Genomic DNA, 25,904 nt, shown 5'->3' with positions numbered 1-25,904 from the left:
AGTGAAGCCCTCTACTTGTGTGGTTTGCAAGCGTTAAAAATGATGGAACTAAGTTACCTAAGAGCTTTTGAAGAGATAACCTTTTAACCTCTTAGTTTATATTCACATCAATCGGGTAGAGATCTTTGATGCTGCTACTGTGTTGGTACTCCATATACATTAAATGTCATTTCTAAACAGGAGAAGTGAAGCAAAGGTAATTGCATTGCTTTGAAATTCACGGGGATGAGTCAATGTAAGGGGCAGTCTCTGAATAATGCCCTATCTCGAAGGTCCTTCCCGAATCCAAGGAAAGAAAGGCATATGCCCACCCAAACTTATCTCAGTGATACTGGACACTTTAATAGGAAATTGGCTCAAATGAGTTTGAAAAAGTTAATAAAGTTTCATTGTAAAAGTAATGTCATATATAACTTCAGTTCTACCACAAAATTTTTGTATTTTCCAATAAGTTCACTGTAACAAAATTTAGAGTCCCTTCTGCTTATTTTGCTAAATTTGGATATTAAGGAAAAAAAAATAGCAAAAAAAAAAATATTGTGAAGGGGATAGTACTATTGATGTACTATTGATTATTCACTTTCTCTTTCTAAGGCCCCAATAATTCTATTTAGACCTGAGAATAAACCATTTTCTTAATATTCTGAATGGCATTTTCATGGAAAATCTGCTAGTTTATGACTTCCCTTAGGCTAAACAGAACACAAAGTAGACCAACATCCTCAAATGACAGTCAGGCTTGCAGAGAATTACCTCACTGTGGGGGCCGTAATGCCACCAATAAAGAGAATTCTACACCAACTCAATGGATGGCTGGCTTGGAACACAAAGATATGCTTCAAGAAGAAGGTATTCAACTCAGTCAGCTGAAAAAGAGGAAGAAATGAGTCAAGCTGGTACTTTATGCTAAGTCATAATCGTATTTTCCTACAACTAAAAATAATTGGTATGTTCAAAGCATTTTCAGGAACTATATGGTGTCTTCTAAGGGCTGCCATTGAAACAAGTGAAGAGCAGTACAATATGGGTGCCAGCTAATCGGGGCCTAAGGGAGAGGTGCTGGGTGGTGGTGGGGACACACTGGGGATCAGGACATCAGCTATTTGTCATGTTTCCTGGTTTGCATGATTGTCACTTGGGTCATGTGTGTGATCCCTTGGGACAGTCAGAAGAGAAATACTCTGAGAACAGGAGCATTCATGAACACAAACGTGCCACCGAACATCTACGCAGCCTTGCAGAAATCAGGCCATGTCTTAAAGAAGTCCGACTGTCAGAAAGTAAAGCCTTTAACAACCCAAAGAGGCTGCAGCACTGATCAGGGACTGTGAGCATGTCTTGCACATGCTGGCACTGAGCAGATGACAGCCTACAGCAGCTTTTAAAAATGGCCCCAGCGTCACCCAGGGGCAGCGGCAAGCTCCCAAGGTCAGCATCCTGGCACAGTCCATCACGATGAGTCCTTGGCAGCACTACAGGGAGTGCGGCTGGGATGTGCCTGCTCGACGCTTGGAGCCTGGTTCCTGCATTTCTCTCCTACATCTCAAGCAAGCAGCTTGACGACACAAGGTCACAGTTTCTCGGAAACAGAAATGAACTGGCAGGTGCAGTTCAATGGCATAAAACCTGCGTTGTTTTCCCACAGTGCTGACTCCAAGGTTAAAAAATTTTTTAAAAACGGTCCACTACTTCACAGCACAATGGGGAGCTGATCACAGTGCAGTCCACACCCATGGGAGAGGTGAGCACCCAGGAGTGCTGCCCAGACGGTTCCATCCAGTGACTGCCTCTCCCCTTGATGCATCATTCCTCCAGTTTTTTGAATACAAGAAAACGTATGGCTTCTGTCACATTTGCCCTAAGAAAGTAAATCTTAACTCCAATCCATTTCTAAAAATATAGACGTCTCCAAACCGTGGAGATTTCTGTGCATATATACTTCATTTATTAAGGTAAGTGTGTGGACAAGGAAAACTGTCAGTCTTCAAAGTGGCACATGCTGGTATTTTCTTTATGTTGGGAGTATTTTGTGCACAGGGCTCAAAATATTAACTGTAGGGGGCAGAAGTAGCTCAGTGGTTGAGCTCCTGCCTCCCAAGCACGAGGTCCTGGGTTCAATCTCCCTTACCTACTAAATACATATATATGTATCTGTAATGCTTCTGAAGGACCCTTTGGGTAAAAGTTGGATTTCCTCGGCTATTCTCTAAAGTTGTGACACAACCTGGGGAATGATGGATCACTAAAAAGCCCATCTCTAGAAAAATGAGATGTTTGCTATTTGATAAGCCTTTTCCAGATCTTCAGCTGTCTGGATTCCTTCAGTAAGGTAAAGGTCTGCTTGGAACTTCAGCTTCTCTCCATCCACCATGACATTCTGGAGGATCCAGAGCTGCCAGGCGCTCTACTTTCCCACAGCTGGCAGAGGGCTTCTTTATTTAGCACTCTAAAATTACCCAAAGTGGGACCAGGTGAGGCACAATTTTAACAAACACTGCTGGAATGTTAGCAAAGTCTGTCCATTTGTTCCAGTGGTCCTGAAAATGATGCTTCTAAGAAGCATCTGACACCTAACTCATTTAGGGTGGGTGCCAAGCATTGGTTTCTTTCAGGGAAGTCTAATCTGTTCCTCATTTGTAATTTAGAGAAACATACTTTTTTAAAGTCTTCACAGTGAAACTAGATCTTAGTTACAACACCATTTTGTTTATTCTATAAGCCGGAGTTTCTCTTCTAAAGCATCTAGTTGATGAGCAATGTAAATTAACATCATTAAGCCTAAATTCCCAGAAAGGTTTTATATTTATTTTTTCTACTTCTGGCCATCTGAAAAAAATACCTGCCAGATGATCATGAAAAGGTATATTCCAGCCACTCTCTGAAATGAAGATTTGGGGTCAAACCACCTCACATAGGTCCAGCTAGCAGGAGTGAACTGCAGCACGGCTCTTTTGATTTTCCCAGTGGTGGTATGGATGTCCCTGTAAGAGAAGGATGGTGCTGGTGAAAATCCAAAGATAAGAGAAGGGGTAAAAAAAAAAAAAAAAGACAAGAAAAAATTGTACATTGACAATTTTATAACAAATGCTCAGAACAAAGAGATCCCTTTCTATTTGAATCATCTTTCAAACAATGGCCTCTCCAGACACAGGTGGAGCAGTGAAAGCAGCACACTAGAAGGGGAATTTCAGTGGTGACAGGCACTGCACAAGGCTGTCAGTACAGTCAGAGGTCAGGTCAGGGGCAGAGGCAGGATACGTCTTAATTTGTGAGTTAGTGGCAAAAGAAGCTGACAGGTATTAAAGAGAACTGGCAAGGTTAGCAAACTCATAGTGCTCATCTCCCAGGTCAGAGCATTTGGTGAAACAGAGAAGATACTCTGTATTATTCTTCAGGTCACCCACATCACTTCTTTACCCTGTGCGTCATTCTGACTCAATTGCTTACTGGCTGTGAGTCCTTAGGCAAGTTACTACACTGAAATCTCAAATGCATCAGCCCTAAAACTAAGGTGTCTACCCCTAGGGTTGATGCATGGCTAAGATAAACGCTTAGAAAGCTCCCTGGGAACAATGCTTACCACAGACACAGTTTTGTGACATTATATATTACCTCACATCTATTTTTAAAAGAATCTCTTCAACTCAGTGGCCAAAGAAAAGATGTAATAAAGGGCATGGGGATAATTGGCTAATCATCTGCAAAAACACTATGAATCTTCCCCTTATACCACATTCCAAAATAAATTTCAGGTAGGTTCAATAAGTTACTTACAATAAAAACAATAAAATCATGAAAGGACTAGAAGAAAATGCAGGTGAACATTTATCTCAACAACAACAACAAAAAAAAAAAAGGAAAGATTTTGATGTTTAAAAAAAATCCACCACAAATAAAATTAAAAGTGGAACTGACAAAATGGAAAATAAAATCACATTTATGAAAAACTATTCATATCATTTTCTTAAAAAACCTAAGAGAAGAAATCCAATAGACATAGAATAGAAACCCAATATCATACAATTATATATGTGATAAAATTAACAAAGGTTAAAATGCAAATTCAAAAGCACAGTGAAATGGACACATTTATCCATTATAGGCAAGAGTATAAATTGGTGTAACCTGCTAAGAATTTATTTATAAAAAATCAGAGATGCACAAAAAGATATAAGTTTAATAATGTTCACTCCAGCCTTCTACATAAAAGCTAAAACCTGAAGACAATTAAATGACCATATAAGGGAACTGGCTACAAATGTGATGGTTTATCCCAATTCTGGGATACAAAGAATCCCTTTATAGTGCTGTTTTAGGCGAATATTTAAAGATGTGGGCAAATGCTCATATTTTGCTATATATGTTACAGTTTTCAACACAATAAAAACTACCACTACTTTTATTATCACTACTACATTCCTCTCCTTGAACTTCTCCATCAATGGCAGTCAGGTTGAGGAGCAAGTTCAAGGAAGAAAGATAAAGCAGTGACACAGGTATGTTCTGTCTTCTATGGAAGAAGCAGAGAAGAGGGAAATGCAACTTAGCTAGAGAGCCAGGGAGGCTTCCAGAAGAGCTGGAAACTGAGCTGAGTCAGGAGAGGAAAGGATAAGGTCAAATCCCAGTAAGAGGAGGCTATGTGCACAGGTGCTGGGGCCTGGGGGCTTGATGGGGGTGGAGAAAGGGACCTTGCCTGCCGAGCCCAAGAGCCTACACTTCATCTGGAAGACCATGACAAGCTATCACAGGGATGACATGAGGACTCTGACATTCATAAGATCACTCAAGTACTACTAGTGAGAGAAGGACTCTAGGGATTAACCGGGTGGCAGGAAATAACTACACCAGTGGTGGGAGACTGAAAGCAGGCTGAGGTGACAGATAAAGAGGAGGAGATGGATTTGAGAATACTTGGAATCAGGAGGTTGTTAACAGTGGGAGAGACAACAATTTTAAATGATTTAGCATTTTCTGGATGAATCCCTGAAATTAGGTTCATAATCATTTATGAATTTCTACTATTAACATTAATTTATTCCGTATCATCAATGATACTGACACTGTGTCCTACTAAAGCACTTAAATATACATTATGAAAAACTTTGAATAATGTCCAAAAAGATGACTCACTTAAAGCTTGCCCAGTGGTAAGTTCTCATCTCTAAAAATCGGCAAACTACCATGCCCAGCCAGATTCCTCCACCATTGCATAGCAGGATATCCAGAATGACTTGATCCCACCAGCACTCAGCGAAATTTGGCAGAAGATGCATGAAGAAAAGCTGAGAAATACAAGAAAAAGACAGTGAGTGTAAAAAAAAAAAAAAAAAAGGGGTTACCATACAGAAAGACAGCTTTCCTTTTTATAATACACAGTTTTAGCAAAAGCAGTTGACATTTCATTTTTCCCTAATGACAGGATCTGAAATCCAGTTCTTGTTTTTTATATTGCTGATTGTTTGCAAATAATAATAATCCAACATCTCCTGTTTGTTTTTTAATCTAGGGCTCTCAGGAAATGAAAGCCCTTCTTGAAAAATACTACCAATTTGATTACATTGGATAACAACTGCATGACAAGTATCCAGGAGGGAAAAAGGAGACGTTTCCATACATGACAACAAAGCCTTGGCATAAGCCTGAAAATTATTAGCTTAGGCATTCAAATTGTGCATTTTCAGAAATACTCATAGATATTTAGGTAAAATAATGAGTAAATCGTGAGAGCAGAAAAGTAGATCTTTATGACACAATGTAGGAAAATGAGAGCTTAATAAGAAACCTCACACTGGGTGATGCCCAAAAAGGACAATTTTTTATTAAGCACCCAAGAGGTACAAGATGGTGAGATAAAATGTAATCAAGGGTCTTGATCTCAAGTGGAGGAGTCAGATATTTATCCAGATAACCATGACCAGTAAGTAAGGTAGCCTGTGGCAGGTGTAATAATGGAGGCATAAATAAAGTACAATGGGGACAAGGGAGAGATTGATTCTATGCAGCGCTGGGCACGTCAACAGAAGCTCTATTTAACACGTACATGTCTCTAAGTGAGGGTCAGGACAATGATTGGCATCAAGAAACATGTTGTACACATGGCCAAATTTTATTCTCTGGGACTAACTAGCTAAGAGCAATTTAGTAACGGAACAATAAATGAATCACTTCTTCACATTCCACTTTGCTAAAGGTCTTTCAAGACTACATTTAATTCGCTAAATGACAGAAACTTTGATTATCAGATATCAGAGCTATGTTAGCAATCTCTTTTTCAGCTACAAAATATTCTGGATGCTCTGTAATTCCTAAATACCACAGTTCTGTTTGTCTCAAACTGGAGGTTTGTTGGTGGGTAAACTTACTCATTCACACCCAAGATCTTCTTGACGCCACTTATTTGTCACACATGGGATTTTAATTGCATTCTTAGGCTTTATTTCATTTATTTCACTTTAAAACTTACGGGATAGAGGCACACAGTAAGTTAACAAGGGGTAACATCCCTCCGCCCCAACCAAACCAGGGCATAAAATATTCTTAGGGAATGGTTTAAATACAGTGTTGTACCACAGGGATTAATTTACTGTTAACTGACAGATTGATTTTTCCCTTCCTACATAAAAACTATACAAATTGTATAGTCTAGATACTCCCTCCGCATTCTCTCTCCCCGCCTCTTACCTCAGTTAGCTCCCAGGTAATGCTGATGGTCCAGCAGAGACCATAACTCCGGATCAGTAAGGCCTTCATGGCCCAGCCCCAGAAATGTCCAAAGGCAAAAATATCAAAATGGCTGATAATCCGCTCCCAGGTGATAACATGACAGTTCACGGCATACTCCTATTTAAAATAAAAGGGGAAATAAGGAAACTCCAGAAATCAACTTGCTGCCATGATTCTGGCATTACATGAAAAGAACTGACAGGACCTTGAAAACTAATATGTCTTATTCAATCAAAAAAGAAAAGTTCTAATAACTGAAGATTCTTGAGGTAACATGGACATGTATTAAAGTTTATAAATCAGAAATGCTTTGCTCTGAGTTGCAAAAGCTGGTTTTAGATGAGTTTAAATCATTCTTTCAAAGGTTTGGCACAACTTAAAGAAATATCACACAGATGATGTCATCCGAACACAGAGCAACTGAGTTAAAGCCAGTAACAAAAACACACATGAAAGGCTCTCAATAGGTTTTGAAATTTAAAAACACATTTCTAAATAAGTCATGGGTTAAAGAAGCCATAACAAAAATTATTAAAATATTTACAACTATAATGAAAATACTATATTTCAAAACTGATGGGATACAGTTAAGCCAAAATTAGAGGAAAATGTTAAGCCTTAAATGCTTATATTAGAAAATAAGAAAAACTGAAAATCAGTGCCAACTCAAGAAATTAGAAAAAAGAAAACAGAATAAACCCCCACCCAAAAATGTATCAGATACTACCTAATTAAATAGGTTTTAAAAACTACAAAGCTTTTAAGAGTGTTTCCATTTCTAATATCTGTTTTATTTACAGGTGATATATATTTCTAAGTAATATAAAATTAACATTCTGTATTTATTAAGAAAGTAGTTACATGAGGACAATATAACATTTCTTAAGACTCTATATTTCATATCCTTTCTTCCCCCAAATTAGTCTGATAGATGGTGGTAAAACTGAGGGAAAAATCCATCTGTAATAGGCAGCTGAATGAATTCCTATAAACTATAATATTTTCAAATTCAAGAAATGATACTTTCTAAAAGAGCAAAAGGGCAACTTGGAGCTTAACTCTTCTGAAATCCATATCAGATTTCTTAAGATTTTCTCAGATAAAATGCATTATAATTTGCAAAGCTATTAGGACATTTTTTAATGCCATTTTTTTATTTTTTAGAAACAATGTGATATTATGACGAATAAGTAGGAAATCTGGAGAAAAACAGTATAAAATCCAATAGGGGTAAGTCAAGATAAGGCTTAAAAAAAGAGCAAAGTACACGGCAATAAGATGAAAAATCTCTTCCCAGACTCTGGAACAACACATACCTGTCACAGTGAATGACAGAATGACAAGGAGAAACACCATTGGGTTGAAGCAGGATACATAATAGGTTAAGGAGAGCAGTAAGGCTCCATCAGCTCCGAGTCCCTCAATCACCCATCCTTTTTTTTTTTTCGAATAAAAGCATCCACTTCTCAATTAAATATACTAAATACACATATAATTTTTAAAAAATCATACACTATGTTACACAATAATGCAATCATACAGTATTTGTCCCTTCTGACACCCCATCCTCTTAATTACTGAGGAATTAACCTCTTTGATTTAGACCAGAAAGGTGTGACTTTATTATAAGAGACTATTAAAGCACTCAAGTTGAAGCCTACTTTGGAGGCTATGGTACTCTCTATTAGAATATTTTTATGCTTGCATATATGGAGAGGGACTTTGGAAATCATAGTATTATGTAATTATTAATGAGCGGATATGCTGATTATCACATTTGGAAGACCCCGAGGTCCTGGTCCTGGCGGGCAGCAGGACGATGCAATTTTTCTCATGAGGAATAGCCCCTACAGGCAAACCCCCGGGGGGCCAGGAGGAGGAGGCGCTAAACCCTACCGCCAGAGGCAGGGCTGGAAAGAGCCCGTGGGGAAGCCGGGCGTGCCTGTAAGTGAAGACAAATTGGTAAAGACAAATTTGCCAACCAGTCTTGTCTTTCGGAAGCAGATAACTTGTTTCCTAGGTTTCACGGGGCTGCAGATGGAGAGGAATTCTGCCCTGGGATGGACCGCACGGGTAACTGATCCGGAGGAGATTGTGGCCTTAGAGTTGTTACTGAAATGGCTCAGGCCTTTGGGGCGCTGGGATGGGGTGAATGTATTTTGTATGTGGGAAGAACCTGTCTTTTTGGAATCCAGAGGGCAGACTGTTATGTGTTGAACTGTGTCCCCCACAAAGACACGTTTCAGACCTAACCCCAGTCCTGTGCCTGTGACCCCATTTCTAAAGAGGATCTTTGGAGCTCCCGCTCATCAAGCTGAGGCTAAACTGAAGGAGCACGGGTCTTAATCCAGGCCGACTGGAGCCCTTGTAAACCGAGGAATGCTGGCCGCAGAGTTAGGAGGAGGCAGGTGGGGAGAGACACGGCTCCTTGGCAGAGGCAGAGATGGAGTTGGGGACTGCCGGCAGTGCCCCCAGAGGCTGCAGACTCAGGAAGGCATGGTCCTGCTGACACCCTGACTGTGGGTTTCTAGCCTCCAAAACTGTAAGGCAATAAATTCCTGTTCTTTGAGCCTACCAGCTGCTGTATCTATTAGGGCAGCCCTGGCAAGCTAAGACAGTGAACCCGCCTGATTCGGGGCGATGGATTATTAGCAAGGCGACTTGGTCTGAGTCTAAAGCCATCTGCTTTAGGAAGAAATCTGCTGATAGTCTGAACTCTTTTTTCAGTTTCCAAATTCAACTAGAGAGCAGAGGTATTATTTAGTGACTCCCTAAAACAACAACACAGAGCATGTAACTCCTCTGCCTATAAACCTTCAATGGTCTTTCATTAGAATAAAATCTGAACAGCTCCGCCCGGCAGCCTCCCCAGCCTCTAGAGTTGGCTCCGAGCTGATCCCTCGGAGCTGATCCTGGCTCGAGGAGCGCTTTTATACAGGTGGCTCCCTCCACCTGACACCTCCCTAGCTTTGCATGTGGGTTGACTCCCACCAGGTTTTCAGTTGTCAGCAGTTGTCAGCGTAAACATCAGCTCCTCCTGGAAGCCTTCCCTGACCTCCCAGACAAGATCAGGTCCCTTTTCTATGTCCTGATAGCACCCTCTTTTCCTTTACTGCACGTCACACACATGTAATGACTATACCTTCTTGATTCTATGAACCACCTCTTTTATTCAAGAGTTAGGATACTTCCTTTCCGACCTGGTTGAGACAGAATGGCTCCCGCTAAGAAGGGTGGTGAGAAGAAGCATCATTCTGCCATCAATGAGGGGGTAATGAGGAGTATATCATCAACATTCACAAACACATCCACGGAGCGGGCTTCAAGAAACATGAAGCACCTCGGACCCTCAAAGAGATCCGAAAATTTGCCATGAAGGAGATGGGAACACCAGATGTGTGCATTGACAGGAGACTCAACAAGGCTGTGTGAGCCAAAGGGATAAGGAATGTCCCTTATCGTATCTGGGTATGGTGGTCCAGAAAATGTAATAAGGACAAAGATTCCCAAATAACCTCTATACATTGATTATCAATGTGCCTGTCACCACTTTCAAAAATCTACAGTCAATGTGGATGAAAACTAATAGCTGATTATCAAATAAAATCATAAAATTTTTTAAAAAGAGGATAAATATTTCAATATATTATAATGTCTGGTACATTTAATATAAGGTTCTTTTTTTCCCCTCCCAAAAGCTGTTCCAATAATTGATGGTACATCTTTAATTTGATGTTGGCTTCCTGAACCCACTGATCTGTAGTAATGTCACACAAAGGGAGATGGCCAGGTGTGATACACCTCCATCTGTGAAACGCGGCACCACCCGTCAAGTCATTCCCCCATAAAAACTGAAGTGGATTCTGACCCAGCTCTAATCTAACTCCCAGTTAACAGGAAACACGGAGACAGATGAAAATGTTAAATGATACAATGCAAATGCAAGCTGCAAAATGCAGACACCAGAAACTCTAGAGAATAAATAATATGGCTTCTTTGAAAAGTACATTTCGAGGGGGAAAAGGGGGGGTGGAGGGTAGACTACAAGATTACAAGAGATTTAAGAGCGCATCAACTAGGTTTTAAAAGCCAGGTGGAACTCTTTTGGGGCTGTAACTGTGACATCCAGATGCCCCAGTAATGTCAAGTGCATTATTAGATTCAGGCTCCTCCCTCAGGCTATCAGAACCAGGTCAACAGCAGCAGACAAGCCTACAAGACAGTTTAACACTTTTGCTCAAAAACCCCCCAAAATTGAGAGAGAAAATACCATAAATGGGATATATTTCTCTCAATTTCTATTTAATAAGACTGCTGTGAGGATCAAAGCACTTACTATTATTATAAATATACTTCAGGCACAAAGAACAAGTACAGGTTTTGCAGCCAGAGAGATCCACCAGCTTGCTTTTTGAGGGAGATAGTTATCCACTTGTAGCTTCTCTGTCCTCCTCTGTAAAATGATATTCATGCCGAGCATGTAAGCCAGGGAGTCTTAAGCAGAATAGGTATATAGCACTGAGAATAGCACCCCGAGGAGGAGACGGTCAGCGGTCAGTAACTGCTACCCTCCTCCTCCTCCTCATTCACTGCAGGAAGTTGCTCTTCACCACTGTCTTCCAAAGCATAAGAAACCCCCAAACAGTTCCTGAGCCTTTTAAATAACTTCTAGCATTCTTACTTTTGCTTTCACCACATCCCTTAAAATAGTTAAACGAGAAAATCTGGAAACATCATTCCAAGAAGAGTCTGGCCAGTCACCACAGTACAATGATTACTCCTTGGATCTTACAGGAAGTCGCTTCATATTGTTTCCTGTGTCTCAGAGCAAACCTGTCAAATGGCCCAGGTTTGCCTGTTCTTTTCCTGAGCATTGTTGGTTTTTCCTCCGTCTACACTAAATGTTAGGCATAAAAAATAAAAAAATAAAAAAATTGGAAAAGAATGGCATTGAAGACTAAAATAGTCTCTTTGCCAAAAGCCCAAACACAGAGTAGTTTTAGCCAAGAATAAAATCGTTTGTGGTTTAATTAAAGAAGAAAAAAAAAATGAAATGGCCCAAGTAATGACAACAGGCCCTGGACAGAAGCAGGGGGGCAGGATCCCAGCCCCAGGGCAGAAGGCAGGAGGGAGTGACATGATGAGAACGGCGTGGCAAGAGCGGCCGCCATCACTGAGCACCTGGGACGTGGGTGGCGCGCATGTGGTGGGCCCCACAGGGAACTTCACTGCCTCAAAATAAGTTTTGTCTTTACCCTGCTTAAAAAAGAAAATAGGCTAACAAGCACTTTGCCCAAAGTCCTACAGCTAGTAAGTGACAGGCGTAACTGGAGTTCCAGGCTGCCTGACGATGCTGCCCGCCCTTTTCCCTCCTTCCGGACCCCTCTGCTCTATGAGAGGACTCCACCTCCCTGGGCCACGCCACGCATGGGAAGCAATGCATGTCTCCACGGCACTCCCAGGTACCTGCTTGCTAGACGTCCCCACGGGAAATAGGGAGAAGGAACAATTTAAAGTGTGATGCCAACCGCCTCCTACACCCAGGAATCTAAGAGGCCGCTGACAGGCACGTACCATGATATCTGCTTCCCTCGTGGCATACCGGAGGTTTGGATCCAGCCAATACATTATGGATTTAACCTGCTCGAAGTTCAGGAAGAGCAGGAACACCAGGAACAGGAAGTAGAGCACACTGAGGCCTGAGGGGACAAGGACACATGTCAGACACTCGATGCACGACAGACCCAAAGAGTGGCTGCCCACAGCAGACACTGATATTGCAGCATGCTCTATGAAGACCCTCCCTATGAGCTGGTGCTTTCTTTGAAGAGAGAGTATAACCAATAGTCCTCATTCAGATCGGGTGTGGGTGCCAATTACTTGAGCTGAGAGCTGAAGGACTGGCAGACAAAAGGTGTGTGGATGGGAGCAGAGGAGTGGATGCAACATTCAGCCAGTGTAGACGTGCAGACATGCAGTCAGGTCTTGGAAAAGAGAAATGTCTAGGACAGGACACATGGCTGGAATGCTGGCAGAAAGAGGGACAAGCAAGATGGCACTGCAGGGACAGCGCCAGGTCACACGGTTCCAAGGCCATGGCACAGACTCCAGGTTTTATCTTCAGTGAGATGGGGACCACTTGAAAAGCTTTAAATAGGCAGATGAGATGATCTCGGTGACTTTTTATAATGATGACGCTGGCTGCTGGGTGAGACTAGACTAGAGGAGGGCAAGAATGGGCCTGGACCACCAAGTCTAGGGGCCAGTTGGGTGGTCCAGTGAGATGAGTGTCCCGGGGCCATTTGACAGATTCCTATACTCCATATGAGCCCTTGCAGGCATTATTTTATTGAAACATAGTATCATAACTGCTATCCTAATGATCATTCTCAGTCATTTAAAAAAAGAAAGTTGATGATATACTCTAACAAGGCAAAAGCCTGTGTAATTCATTTTAGAAAGATTTGGAAACCAACCACCAGTGGCTTTGTAATTTTTCTGTGGGCCCCACTAAAATTAAAATGCTGTGTATGTAGGACATCTAAACACTGTGATACAAATGACCTTGGATCACAGAACCCCATCCAAACTTGGCTCAGCACTAATCTCCAACGAGCCGCTCCAGAGGAGAGAACATCCGTGGCTGGAATGAAATGCACTGTCACCGTGGCAGTGCCAGGCATTCCAACGGGCCACAGTCCGGTCCTTGGGGTGCTCGGGGAGGTGCAGAGCATCCCAGGGGCCCAGGGAACACATTTTTTCCAGCTCACTGGTATGAGAACCTCCTTAGGCGTGTACTTAAACACCAGCTATTTTTATGAATTTTCACCTTAAACACCTCCCGCTACACCTTTTTATTGTATCCTTTGGAAATACTTGTTTTAAGACAGAAAGAGCCTCTGTAGAGCAGGGCTTCATGAGCTAGAGTACATGGTTGGGTCAAGGTCTGTGCAGGCCAGGACTTTAGGAGTTCATCAACAGATTATCAAAGTGCTCCATGATCTCAAAAAGGTCTTGGGGGGAAGCGGACTTGGCTCAACAGAAAGAGCGTCCGCCTACCACATGGGAAGTCCAGGGTTCAAACCCAGGACCTCCTTGACCCATGTGGAGCTGGCCCATGCACAGTGCTGATGCATGCAAGGAGTGCCCTGCCACGCAGGGGTTTCCCCCGTGTAGAGGGGTCCCACGTGCAAGGAGTGCACCCCGTAAGGAGAGCTGCCCAGCATGAAAGAAAGTCCAGCCTGCCCAAGAATGGAGCCACACGCACAGAAAACTGACACAGCAAGATGACACAACAAAAAGAGACACAGATTTCCAGGCCACTGACAAGAATAGAAGCAGACACAGAACACACAGCGAATGGACACAGAGAGCAGACAACTGATGGGGCAAGAGAAATAAAATTAAACAAAAAACAAAAAGGTCTTGGGGGTAAGAAATGAAACTGCTCATTACCTACAATGGATCATTTGAAACAGGAAAAACTCAGAGATAGCCAACAAGCTGAAAGGAACTTGTAACTTCCAACAGCCATATTAACTCCACTAGGTATGCTTATAATGCAGACAGGACTATCTTTTTAAAAATGTCCAAGTCATGGTCCTCCTCTGCAGAAAACCCTCCCATGGCTTCTTGCTGTCCTCAAGACCCTGGCTCCCACCCTGGCCCCCAGCCCGACTGCGACCTCTCTCTTCCTACTCTGCCGTCAGGCCCCACTGGCCTGGCCCACAACAAACTCTTTCTAGCCTTAGGAACATGGCAGCGGCCTTTCCTTTACCTGGAATGCACCCCCCACCCATCTTTCACGGTTCCATCCTTCCACACAGGCAGTTTCAGCTTAAGCCTCACCCCCTCGGGCCTTTCCTCATCACCCAAACAGAAGCGGCCACCCAGTCAGTATCACTGCCTGTGGGGTTTTTTTTGTTTTGTTTTTTTTAAAGAAGTTATTCTTTTCTTTTCTAAGGATTTGTTTTTTATTTATTTCTCTCCCCTTCCCTGCCCTCCCCGCCCCAGCTGTCTGCTCTCTGTGTTCATTCACTGTGTGTTCTTCTGTGTCTGTTTATATTCTTGTCAACAGCACTAGGAATCTGTCTCTTTTTGTTGCATCATCTTGCTACATCAGCTCTCTGTGTGTGCGGCGCCATTCCTGGGCAGGCTGCACTTTTTTTGCACTGGGCGGCTCTCCTTACGGGGTGCACTCCTTGTGCATGGGGCTCCCCTACGCGGGGGACACCCCTGCATGGCAGGGCACTCCTGGCACACATCAGCACTGTGCGTGGGCCAGCTCATCACATGGGTCAGGAGGCCCAGGTTTGAATCTTGGACCTCCCATGTGGTAGGCAGACGCTCTATCCATTGAGCCAAATTCACTTCCCAGGCCTGTGGTTTTAATGGACTTGCTAACACTTAGTGACATATAATTTTTTTAAATTATTTATTTGTTTACTAATTCATGTACTAGAGCTGCCCTCTCTCCTCCTTCCCCTGCCCTGACTGGAAGGACAGGTCCTCTCCTGTGGCCTCAGTGCTCAGTGCAGTGCATACTACACAGCAACACACAGTAAATACTGGCTGAACAGATGGTGAAGAGTTACCATAAAATGAGATGAGGGATTTACCTATGACCTTTCAAGGTTGAACTCTTGAAAAATAGGCAACTTTTAAGGAAATATCCACTTTCAGAGTTCTTTTATATTTTTACATAGAATTATTTTTTCTAAACCTAAAATAACTCATTTGACATCAATACATTTATTTTAAATCCATTCAGGGAATTTGACTGTACTTGAAAATCCAGGAAGTAAAATAAGACATCCAATATTTCCATGAGCATATCACTAAATATCACTAAACCTTGGTTAAAATTGGGGTTCCTGATCAAAGACTTCCCCCTTTTCCAAGTTCTTGACCTTTCATACCTTTGAAAAAACTGGATGGCTGTGTTTTCATTCCCTCCCAGATGCCAATAAGACAAATGTGCTCATAAACAGTTTGCATTAGCCAACGGCAAAATGAAGACACACAAAGGAAAACGATTGCGTTGAGTTTTGTGTACATTAAGAAACACCAGCTCAGGAAAGGGGCATGTGGAGCCAAAACAGTTCCCATCTATGAGAATTAAGATCTCACCAGTACTTTATTTTGCGGCAAAGAATTTTAATAAAAAATTATATTAGGGAAAACAAAAAGTAAAAAGCTATACAGTTTTAATATAGAGTAGTAAGTAAATATGCTATATTGATATTCAGAAAAAGATTTTTTTAAGTAAAATATATTTTAAAACCTACTAGTGGAAACTCACCAAAAACCATTCTCCATAAGGCTGGATGAGGTCGAGTAAATGGACCTGTAGATAGAAAACATTATAGAATTAGAATCAACTGGTTTTAGACAGAGGAAACCAAAACTAAAGAAAGTGGTGCTGATGTCCATATAAATAATGGTAATAAAAAGTTCTCTACTATTAAAAAAAGATTCTTTTTTAATATATAAATACTTTGAGAGTAATGTCTAGGCTGAAATGTTTCATCAACATTTTAAGTTTCTACAATCACAAAAGCACTGCTCTCCAAAACATAAGTTTTTAAAAATATTTTCTTCAGCATTTTAAACATATTTTCCCATGGAAACAATGTTGTAACAGTGCTCAGGTTACCAGTATGTGTAGGTATATGTAATTTGAGTCTATGTAACAAAACAAATAAACACATGAAATCTCCCAGTTACCCAGTAGCCCCAGCGAAAGAGGCTCTGGACAGCCCAGCTGTGTGTGTACAAGACAGAGAGACAGAGACAGAGAGAGAGAAAGAGAAGGGATGGGAGGAGACAGACAGAAGAGGAGCCAGAGAAAGGGAGAGAGAGGGAGAGGGAGAACAGAGAGAGAAAGAGACATGGCGAGAGGGAGAACAGACAGAGGCAACAGAGGGAGAACAGAGAAAGGAGGGAGAGGGAAAGGTTGGGCAGGGGAGAGAGAGACTAAAATGAGAGTGAAGAAATACTGGTAGGTGGGGAGTGAGAATGAAAACAAACACTCTGAGTCCCGGAACATGCTAACGCAGGGGCTTTGCCCTTGGTAACAAAACACCCTTCACATGGCCACTCAGTTCAGTTACACACACACACAGACTCTGCACAACTGAAACGAAAGTGTCACGGAACAAAACTTACATTTACTATAAGTGATACAGCAGTACTTTCTTTTTTGTTCTGGTTCATTTGAAAATAAAAAGGAAGATGAACAAAAGAAAGCTGGGTCTTTTCCACTCAATCAGTTTACCAACTGAAGGATCACAGCTCGTAATTATGGAAAAGCACTGCTCAAGTGGGAACCTGATTTATTTGTGACTACCCACACCTTTTGAACAGCCTTCCTACATTTGGAGAATTTCCCATGCTATGAATCCCATATTCCAAGAGGAGATGTCAGAGGTTGCTTCCCAGCCTTCTTTTTAATGAGGGCTCGGACCTTTAGTTATACCTGTAACAGACCTGCCCTCAGGAGCTGGTGACCCTAGAGAGCTAGTACGGAGAGCTCTGCCTCTCTCCTCTTTCTCTGGCACTGGCCAGCAGTGGCAGGAGTGGTGAGGTGGAGAGCCTCACACTAAGGTGGCAATGGTGACGGTCACGGTGATGGTGATGGTGGCAGTGGCAGTTCCATTAGTCCACTGCAGAAGTGACTGCAGGACAGACTAGAGCATAAGCTCGCTGCGGTTTCCTCATCAGACCTGTGCTAGGTTGCTGCCTGCTCCTAGAAGCTTAGCCTGGAGCCAGGTCTCCTAGCCCCTGCCGATGACTGTGAGAGCCAATATCCATTCAAGGCTCTTTAATCAGCAGTCAGCTTCTGCTGCTTGCAAACACTGCAATTTAGTTTTCACTCTGGAACCCATTCTAAAGTTGCCTGTGTCTTCTCAAAAAGACTACATCAAGACATTTTAAACTACTTTCCTTTATTTTTTTTTAAAGATTTATTTTTACTTATTTATTTCTCCCCACCCCCTCGTTGTCTGCATTTGCTGTGTCTGTTGTGTGCTGGTGTTCTTTTCAGGAGGCATCAGGAATTGAACCTGGGAACCGAACCCAGGACCTCCCATGTGATAGGTGGGAGCTCAGTCGCTTGAGTCACATCCAATTCCCTAACTACTTTCTTTTGATGAGTCCAGTTCATATTATGAAAATCAGTCACAAGTATCCCTCACCATCTAAATCTATTCAGCTCCTGAGTGAAGAGAATGAGAGTTCAGAATGTAAATTAGTTACATGAGGGATTCTGTATTATCCAGATTAAATTGGTTCCTGAGTTTAGGATGAAAAGTAGCGAGGGTTCAGATAGTGAGGGGTTTATCTAAAACTTTGTCCAAATCTGTTCAATTTCTGAGTTTAATAGCAAGGGTCAGTCTTGTATTCCTTCTTTTATTTTAAGATCTATTTATTTATTTCTCCCCCCCCCTCGCCCCAGTTGTCTGCTCTCTGTGTCTATTTTTGCTGCGTGTTCTTCTTTTGTCCGCTTCTGTTATTGTCAGCGGCACGGGAATCTGTGTTTCTTTGTTGTTGTTGTTGTTGCGTCATCTTGTTGTGTCAGCTCTCTGTGTGTGCGGCGCCATTCCTGGGCTGGCTGAACTTTCTTTCGCACTGGGCGGCTCTCCTTACAGGGCGCACTCCTTACGCATGGGGCTCCATCCCCCGCGTGGCACGGCACTCCTTGTGCACATCAGCACTGCGCATGGGCCAGCACCACATGGGTCAAGGAGGCCCGGGGTTTGAACCGCAGACCTCCCATGTGGTAGACGGATGCCCTAACCACTGGGCCAAGTCCGCTTCCCTTGTATTCCTTTTTAATCAGCCACTTCTTATTCTGAAAGGTACCATGAAGCATACAAATCTAAATCCCCTTCCACGTAATAGAACGTGGCTATTTTTCTTCACATCTTTTGAAAATTGATGGCTAAAATTGTCAAAAGTGTTAGCACTTTAGGATGCTAAATTTAATTCCCACCAGCAAATACACAGGAAATATATAAAAACTATATATACAAAGAAATGAGAAGGAACTCAAAATGGTATACTATAACAAATCGATTACATTTGGAAGTAAGCATTAACAGAAGAATTGAGTGACAAAAAGAGTATAAGATTACAAGGACCAAACAGTAAAGTGGCAGAATAAAATCCTGCATTTTAATAGTAACTTTAAATGTATATGGATTAAACTCTCCAGTCACTAGGAAGAGGGTAGCAGAACGGACAAAAAAGCATTATACAAAAGACTTAGCTTAAATCCAAAGAAAGAAGTAGGGTGAAACTGAAATGATGGGAAAAACATATGCTGTGCAAATAATAACCAAAAGAAAGCTGGGGTTGCTATCCTAATCAGACAAAATAGACTTTAAGTAAGAAACTGTTATAACAAAGAAGGTCACTCACTAAATACTGACACAGAGGTCAGCCAATTCAATAAGACTTAACAATTACAAATATATATGCACCTAATGGCAGAGCTCCAAAATATATGAAGCAAATGCAAATATTGACAGATCTGAAGGGAGAAATAGACTGTTCTACATTAATAGTAGGAGACAAAAATACACCACTTTAAATAATGGATAGAACATCTAGACAGAAGATCAATAGGAAATAGAAGACTTGAACACTAGTAAAAACCAACTAGACCTAACAGACATTATAGAACACTTCACCCAACAGCAGCAGAACACAATAGCAGTAGAATATACATTCTTTCTTAGTGCACATGGTCATTCTCTAGGATATACCATGTTAGGCCACAAAACATATTTCCATAAATTCAGAAATATTGAAATCAAACAATGTTTCTTTTCTGACCACAATATAAGGATAACAGATATAAGGATAACAGAATATAAGGATATAAATATATATGTAAGAATATATATATATATATATAAGAATATAAGGATATAAATATAAATATAAGGATAACAGAAATCAATAACAGAGAGAAATGAAAATTCACAAATATGTGGATATTGAACAACACACATTCAAGCAATCAATGGGTCAAAGAAGAAATCACAAGGGAAATTAGGAAATACCTTGAGGCAAATGAAAACGAAAATATAACATACCAAAACTTATGGGATGCAGCAAAGACAGTGCTGAGAGAGGGAAATTTGTAGCTTTGAATGTTTACATTAATAAAGAAGATCTCAAACCAGAGACCTAACCTAACAACTGGAGGATCTAGAAAAAGAAGAGCAAACTAAATCCAAAGTGAGCAGAAGGAAATAATAAAGATGACAGAAGAGATAAATTAAATTGAGAATTAAAACTATAGAGAGAATGAACAAAATCAAAATTGGTTTTCTTTGAAAAGATCAATAAAATTGGCAAACTTTAGCTAGATTGTCAAAGAAAGAAAGAGAGGATGCAAACAACCAAAATGAGAATGAAAGTGGGTATATTACTCCTGACCTGATGTGGACTGAATTGAGTATCCCAGTGTGGATATGTTCGTGGTCTTGGTGAACATTCTGGTGCGTATGAACCCACTGCAAATAAGATCTCTTGAAGACGTTACTTCAGTTAAGGTATGGCCAAACTTCAGTTAAGGTGTGGCCAAACTGCATCAGGTTGGGGTTTAATCCAGATTACTGGAGTCCCTTATAAGCAGAGTCAAAATCAGATGGAGAGAAAAAGCCATGTGGAAAAAAATAAAATAAATGGAAACTGGAGAGACAGGAGAGGCCATTATGTGCACTACCATGTAACAGAAAAGCCAAGGACCAAGGATCACCAGCAGTCAGCCCCAGAATGCCAGAGTCTCTGGGAAAAAGCATCGTCTTGCTGACACTTTGATATTGGTCTTCTTCTAGCCTCAAGACCATGAACTAATAAATTCTTAGTGTTTAAGCAAACCCATTGTGTGGTTTTCGCTTTAGCAGCTGGGAAACTAAAACACAACCCACAGAAATGAAAAGGATAATAAGAGGATACTGTGAACAACTGTATGCCACCAAATTAGATAATGCAGATGAAACAGACAAATCCCTAGAAGCATGGAAACTACCTAAACTGATTCAAGAAGAAATAGAATATTTTAACAGATCAATACAAGAAAATAGATTCAATCAGTAATCAAAACCTCCCAACAAAGAAAAGCTCAGGAGCAAACAGCTTCACTGATGAATTTTACTAACCAGTTCCGAGTTAACATCGATATCACTCAAACTCTTCCAAAAAATTTAAGAAGAGGGAAATTCATTCCATGAGACCAGCTGCACCCTAAGATCAGAGTCAGATAAAGATATCACAAGAAAAGAAATTACAATCCAATATCCCTTATAGATATAGATGGGGGGGGGGGATACCCCCCAAAATCCTACAAAACTGGATCAAACAGAACAATAAAAAAAAAGTATATACCACATTCAAGTGGGATTTATCCCAGTTATACAAGGGTGGCTCAACATAAGAAAACCAATTGATATAAGACATTACATTACTAGAGCAAAGGAAAATAAACATATTATCATCTCAATTCATGCAGACAAGGCATTAACAAAACCCAGCCCCCTTCTTGATAAAAACACTTAGAAAACTAGGGATAAAAGGAAACTTCCTCAAATTGATAAGGGGCATATTTTAAAAACCCACAGCTAACATCATACTCAATGGTGAAAGACTGAAAGCTGTGCTTCTAAGATCCGGAACAAGACAAGGATACCCACTGTCACCATTGTTATTCATCATTGCACTGGAAGTTCTAGACAGAAAAATTAAGCCAGAAAAATAAATAAAAGGCACCCAAATTGGAAAGGAAGAAATAAAACTTTCCCTATTTGCAGATGACATGGTCTGATCTATAAAAAATTCTGAAAAAATCCACAACAAAGCTATTAGAGCTTTTTAAACAAATTCAGCAATATGGTGGGGTACAAGATAAACACATAAAAATCAGTAGTGTTTCTATACACTAGCAATGAACAATATGAAGAAGAAATCAACAACAACAAAACTCCATTAACAAGAGCAACTAAAAGAATCATATTTCTGGGAATAAGTTTAACCAAGGATGTAAAGGATTTGTACACATAAAACTACAAAACATTGCTTTAAAAAATCAGTGAGACCTAAATAAATGGAAAAACATTCAATGTTCATAGATTGGAAGACTAAATATTTTTAAGAAGCCAATTCTACCTAAAGTAATTTACAGATTCAATGCAATCCCAATCAAAATTCTAAAAGCCTCATCATTTGTAACAAATGGGGTGTTCTATGAGAATCCTGCATGGTATGCATGATTGTTTTGTAAACTCACAACTTCTGTGATTAAAAAGAAAAAAAAAATTCCAATAGCCTTCTTTGCAGAAATGGAAAAAGCCAATCATTAAATTTATATGGAAGGGTAAGGGGCCCCAAATAGTCAAAATACATCTTGAAAAAGAACAAAGTTAGAGGACTCACACTTCCCAAATTTAAAACTTATTACAAAGATACACTAATCAAAACAGCATGGTACTGGCACAAGGACAGACATAAAGACCAATGGAATCATCCTGAGAATTCAGAGACAGACCTTCACATGTATGGCCAACTGATTTTTAACAAGGGTGCCAAGTCCACTCAATGGGGAAAGAATAGTCTCTTTGACAAATGGTATTAGGAAAACTGGATATCCACACGCAAAAAAATATGGTACCTCACACCATATATACAAATTAACTCAAAATAGGTCATAGACCTAATTAGAAAAACGAAAATGATAAAACTCCTAGAAGAAAACTTAGGGAAACATCTGCAGGACCTTGTGTTAGGCAATGATTTCTTAGACTTAATATCAAAAGCACAATCAACAAAAGAAAAAATAGAAATGTGGGACTTCATCAAAATCAAAAACTTTTGTTTTTGAAACAAAAACCTTTGAAATCAAATGACTTTTTCGTGAAAGTAAAGAAGACAGCCTAGAGAATGGGAGAATATATTTGGAAACCACATATATGATAAGGGTTTAATATCTAGAATATATAAAGAAATCCTATACTCAAAAACAAAAAGACAAACAACCCAATTTAAAAATGGGCAAAGATTTGAAAAAATATTTCTCCAAAGAAGACATACATATAGCCAAAAAGCACATGAGAAGATGCTCTACATCATTAGCCATTAGGGAAATGCAAATCAAAACCACAATAAGATACTAGTTCACATCCACGAGAATAGCTACATTTAACAAAACAGAAAATTACAATTATTGGAGATGATGTAGAGAAATAGGAACACTTTTTCATTGTTGGTGTAAATTAGTACAGCTGCTGTGGAAAAGTTTGGTGGTTCCTCAAAAAATTAAGTACAAATTACCACATGACCACAGCAATCCCACTTCTAGGTATATACCCAAAGGAACTGAAAGCAGGTACTAGAGAAGATATGTGAATATTTATGGCAGCATTATTCACAATGGTCAAAAGACAGTAGCCACCGAAATGTCCATCACCAGAGGAATGTGAGTGCTAGGAGGATTAGGAAGTTCATACTTAAATGGCACTGAATTTCTCTTTGGGGAAGTTTTGGTATTAGATCTTTGCAATAATTGCACACCATTGTGAATGTAATTAACACCAATGAATTACATATGTGAATGTGGTTTAAGGGGAAACTTCAGTTCGCATGTATGCTACCAGAATAATTAAAAAAACAAATAAACCATAGTACTGCATAACACAAACAGCAAACCCCTAATATAAATTATGAGTTATAGTTAAATAGCAGAATTATAATAATATTTCATCAATTGTAACAAAAGTACCACACTAATATGAAGTGTTAATATTATGGAAAACTGGGTGTGTGAGGGGGGTATATGGGAACTCTATATCTTCTGCATGATCTTTCTATAAACCTACAACTTTTCTAATAAAAAATTGAAATAAAAAAAAAAAATAAACCAGTGCAGGTTTTGTTTCAGTTAAAGCCAAATGGAGAGGCTTGTCATAATCCCCCACTTCTTTCTGAGAAGAAACTGATTATTTTAACATAGTATTTTAAGTACACTCTGATAGCATAGTTCGCCAACAGTGCCATCTTTACCATCAAAGACAGTAATGTTCCTAAACGTTTTATTTTGCTTTTTAAAAAGGATAAGGCTGCCCCTTTTCTATATTATAAACCTCGATTCATATGCGTATGTTGCCTAGATCACCCACTTTTGGCTACTCCGGTAAAGTCACCGCTAAAGAGCGAGCCGGCTGCAGCAGGGGAGCCCATGCCTTCCAAGCCATTCACCTCCTGGGGCACGTTAGTCCCCAGAGCATCCTGCCAACATCTACATCTCCGTGTCCTCACCCGGCTTATTTCCCAACGGTCTATTTTTACCCTGGTCTCACAAGGGCAGGGTTCCTTTTCCTCCTCTGGCTATTGTCACAGGATGAACTTATGAAGACTGCTCCACCTGGTGTGCTTCTCATGGGGGAGGGGGCTGTGCTCCTTATCTGGGCTTCCGGCTCAGACTTAATAAAAGCCCCCTGTCAGAGTTGGGATCAGTCAGTTCAGTTACTCAGCTCCTCGATTATGCAGGAGAAATGGAAAGGCTTCTTGGGGCAGCAGTGGAAAAACAGATGCTGCTTGTTCTGGCTTGTGGTTTTCTAATAAGGCACATTTGAAAACTGAATGTGTGGTTTTTATAAAACTCAATCTCTGAACCTAGAATAATCTTCAGATACTAAAAGCATGTTAAATTTCAAAAGAAATAGAAACCCAAGGACTTCTTCATGAGATAAGCTAGAACTTAAAACTACCTCAGAATTAGAAACTAAGATCATTGCTTGATTTTACCTATCAATAATTCAGTTTAAGGAACTACATCTTAGGAAGTGTAATTCTTTCAACAAAAATCAGAAGTTGCCCCTTCAATAGTTACTCTGGCCAGAGAGCCCAAGGCAGGTTTTTAAACTTTGCGTCTTCTCTGGATTGTTATTATTTTAATGTTTAAATTCCTTCTAGGAAAAATCGGAAAAGGTGAGTAAAATTATCTCTTAGCAAATCTTAAATCTAAGACAGATTTTTTTTTTCTCCAAGAAAAAAGTAGTGGACAGTGAACCTTCTGGATTGCCTTCAAAGCTTAAGGAGATATAATCAGCATTATCTTAGGTCAGAGAAGCCAAATGGGGAGGAAGGACAGACAGGAGAAACTCAGGAAAAACCAGAAATACTAATATTTCCCTTTCTTTCAAAATACCTTTAGGAAATACTGAATTGTGTTTCTCTTGCAAACAAGTAAAGGAAAAGAGGAGGGGCAATTCCGTATTTTTCTCCTGCATGATTTATTACTTAATTCAACATATATTTATTGAAACTCTACCACAGGCCAGGCATTGGAGGCATAGACAAGGTCTGGCTGTTTGGGTAGGTAGAAAGGGGATAGCCAGTACAAGGAAACCCTCAGAAGCCAGAAAAGTTCACCCAAATGCCACCTGTTAGGAGAAATCCCACAGCCCCTGGAGACTCAAATAGGTTTCTAAATTTCACTCCAGCAATATAGTGGTATAGTTAAAATTACAATTAGAAGGGAAAGAACAGGAGAGGAGAAAGGGAGAGAAGCTGGCTCCATTTCTCCCATTTAGTTAAATAATGTAATTTGAGCATATGTGCCAAGGAGGGCAAAGAATGGAAAACAAGGTGACAAGATGCAACAGGAGGTATATACATTCCACTCAGAGAAGCAGCCATCCAGTAGCAAGCTTCTGGAAAGGTCTGAAGTCTGAATGCTGGCTCTGAGTCAGGAGAGCCACACGGTTCTGCAGCCTGTGTCCCAAGGGCCATGCCAAGACAGGGGCATTAGCTCCCTCAGCTCTGCTGGCACCTCCCCAAGCTACCCCTAATTTTAAAATATTCAGTTATAATATTCTTTAGTGTGGAAAACTTACAGTTTTACCAATCTTCCATAAAGTACAAATAAATAGGTCCTTAGAAAACACACTAGGTAAATGCAATGAGTTTGCTATGTTTCCAGGACTTGGAGAGACGCCCCCTAAGTCCTCCCTTCCCTGACTGTAATCCCAGTCCTACAGAGGACTGCCCTTGTCCTTTGCACACCTATCTGAAATCTTATTTTTGGCATTTTCTGCTTCCAGATGAGTTGTGTAGGGGTGGAGCAGGATTGTAAATCAGAAATAGAATAAGACAAGGACAAAGTGGGAAGGTTCAGA

At 40.5% G+C, this 25,904-nt stretch overlaps 1 protein-coding gene across 2 annotated transcripts in view; it reads right to left on the bottom strand.

Annotated features, from left to right (window-relative positions):
- PTDSS1 (phosphatidylserine synthase 1) overlaps positions 1–25,904 on the bottom strand; it is a 76,159-nt gene that overhangs the window by 21,594 nt on the left and 28,661 nt on the right. Inside the window, exons 1-7 of one of the 2 annotated variants that reach the window (XM_058275752.2) lie at positions 16,450–16,625; positions 16,025–16,069; positions 12,298–12,422; positions 6,682–6,840; positions 5,131–5,282; positions 2,840–2,981; positions 754–866 (exon numbers count right to left, since the gene is read on the bottom strand). In XM_058275752.2, coding sequence (XP_058131735.1) covers positions 754–866; positions 2,840–2,981; positions 5,131–5,282; positions 6,682–6,840; positions 12,298–12,422; positions 16,025–16,069; positions 16,450–16,615 — 902 coding nt within the window. In that variant the 5' untranslated portion in view covers positions 16,616–16,625. Of the gene's footprint in view, positions 1–753; positions 867–2,839; positions 2,982–5,130; positions 5,283–6,681; positions 6,841–12,297; positions 12,423–16,024; positions 16,070–16,449; positions 16,626–25,904 lie in introns of those variants that run through there. The other variant, XM_058275753.2, reaches the window with a different exon arrangement.

The sequence above is a fragment of the Dasypus novemcinctus genome, chromosome 14, assembly GCF_030445035.2.
Source record: "Dasypus novemcinctus isolate mDasNov1 chromosome 14, mDasNov1.1.hap2, whole genome shotgun sequence".
NCBI lineage: Eukaryota > Metazoa > Chordata > Mammalia > Cingulata > Dasypodidae > Dasypus > Dasypus novemcinctus.
This window is presented reverse-complemented; position numbering and strand designations above follow the sequence as displayed.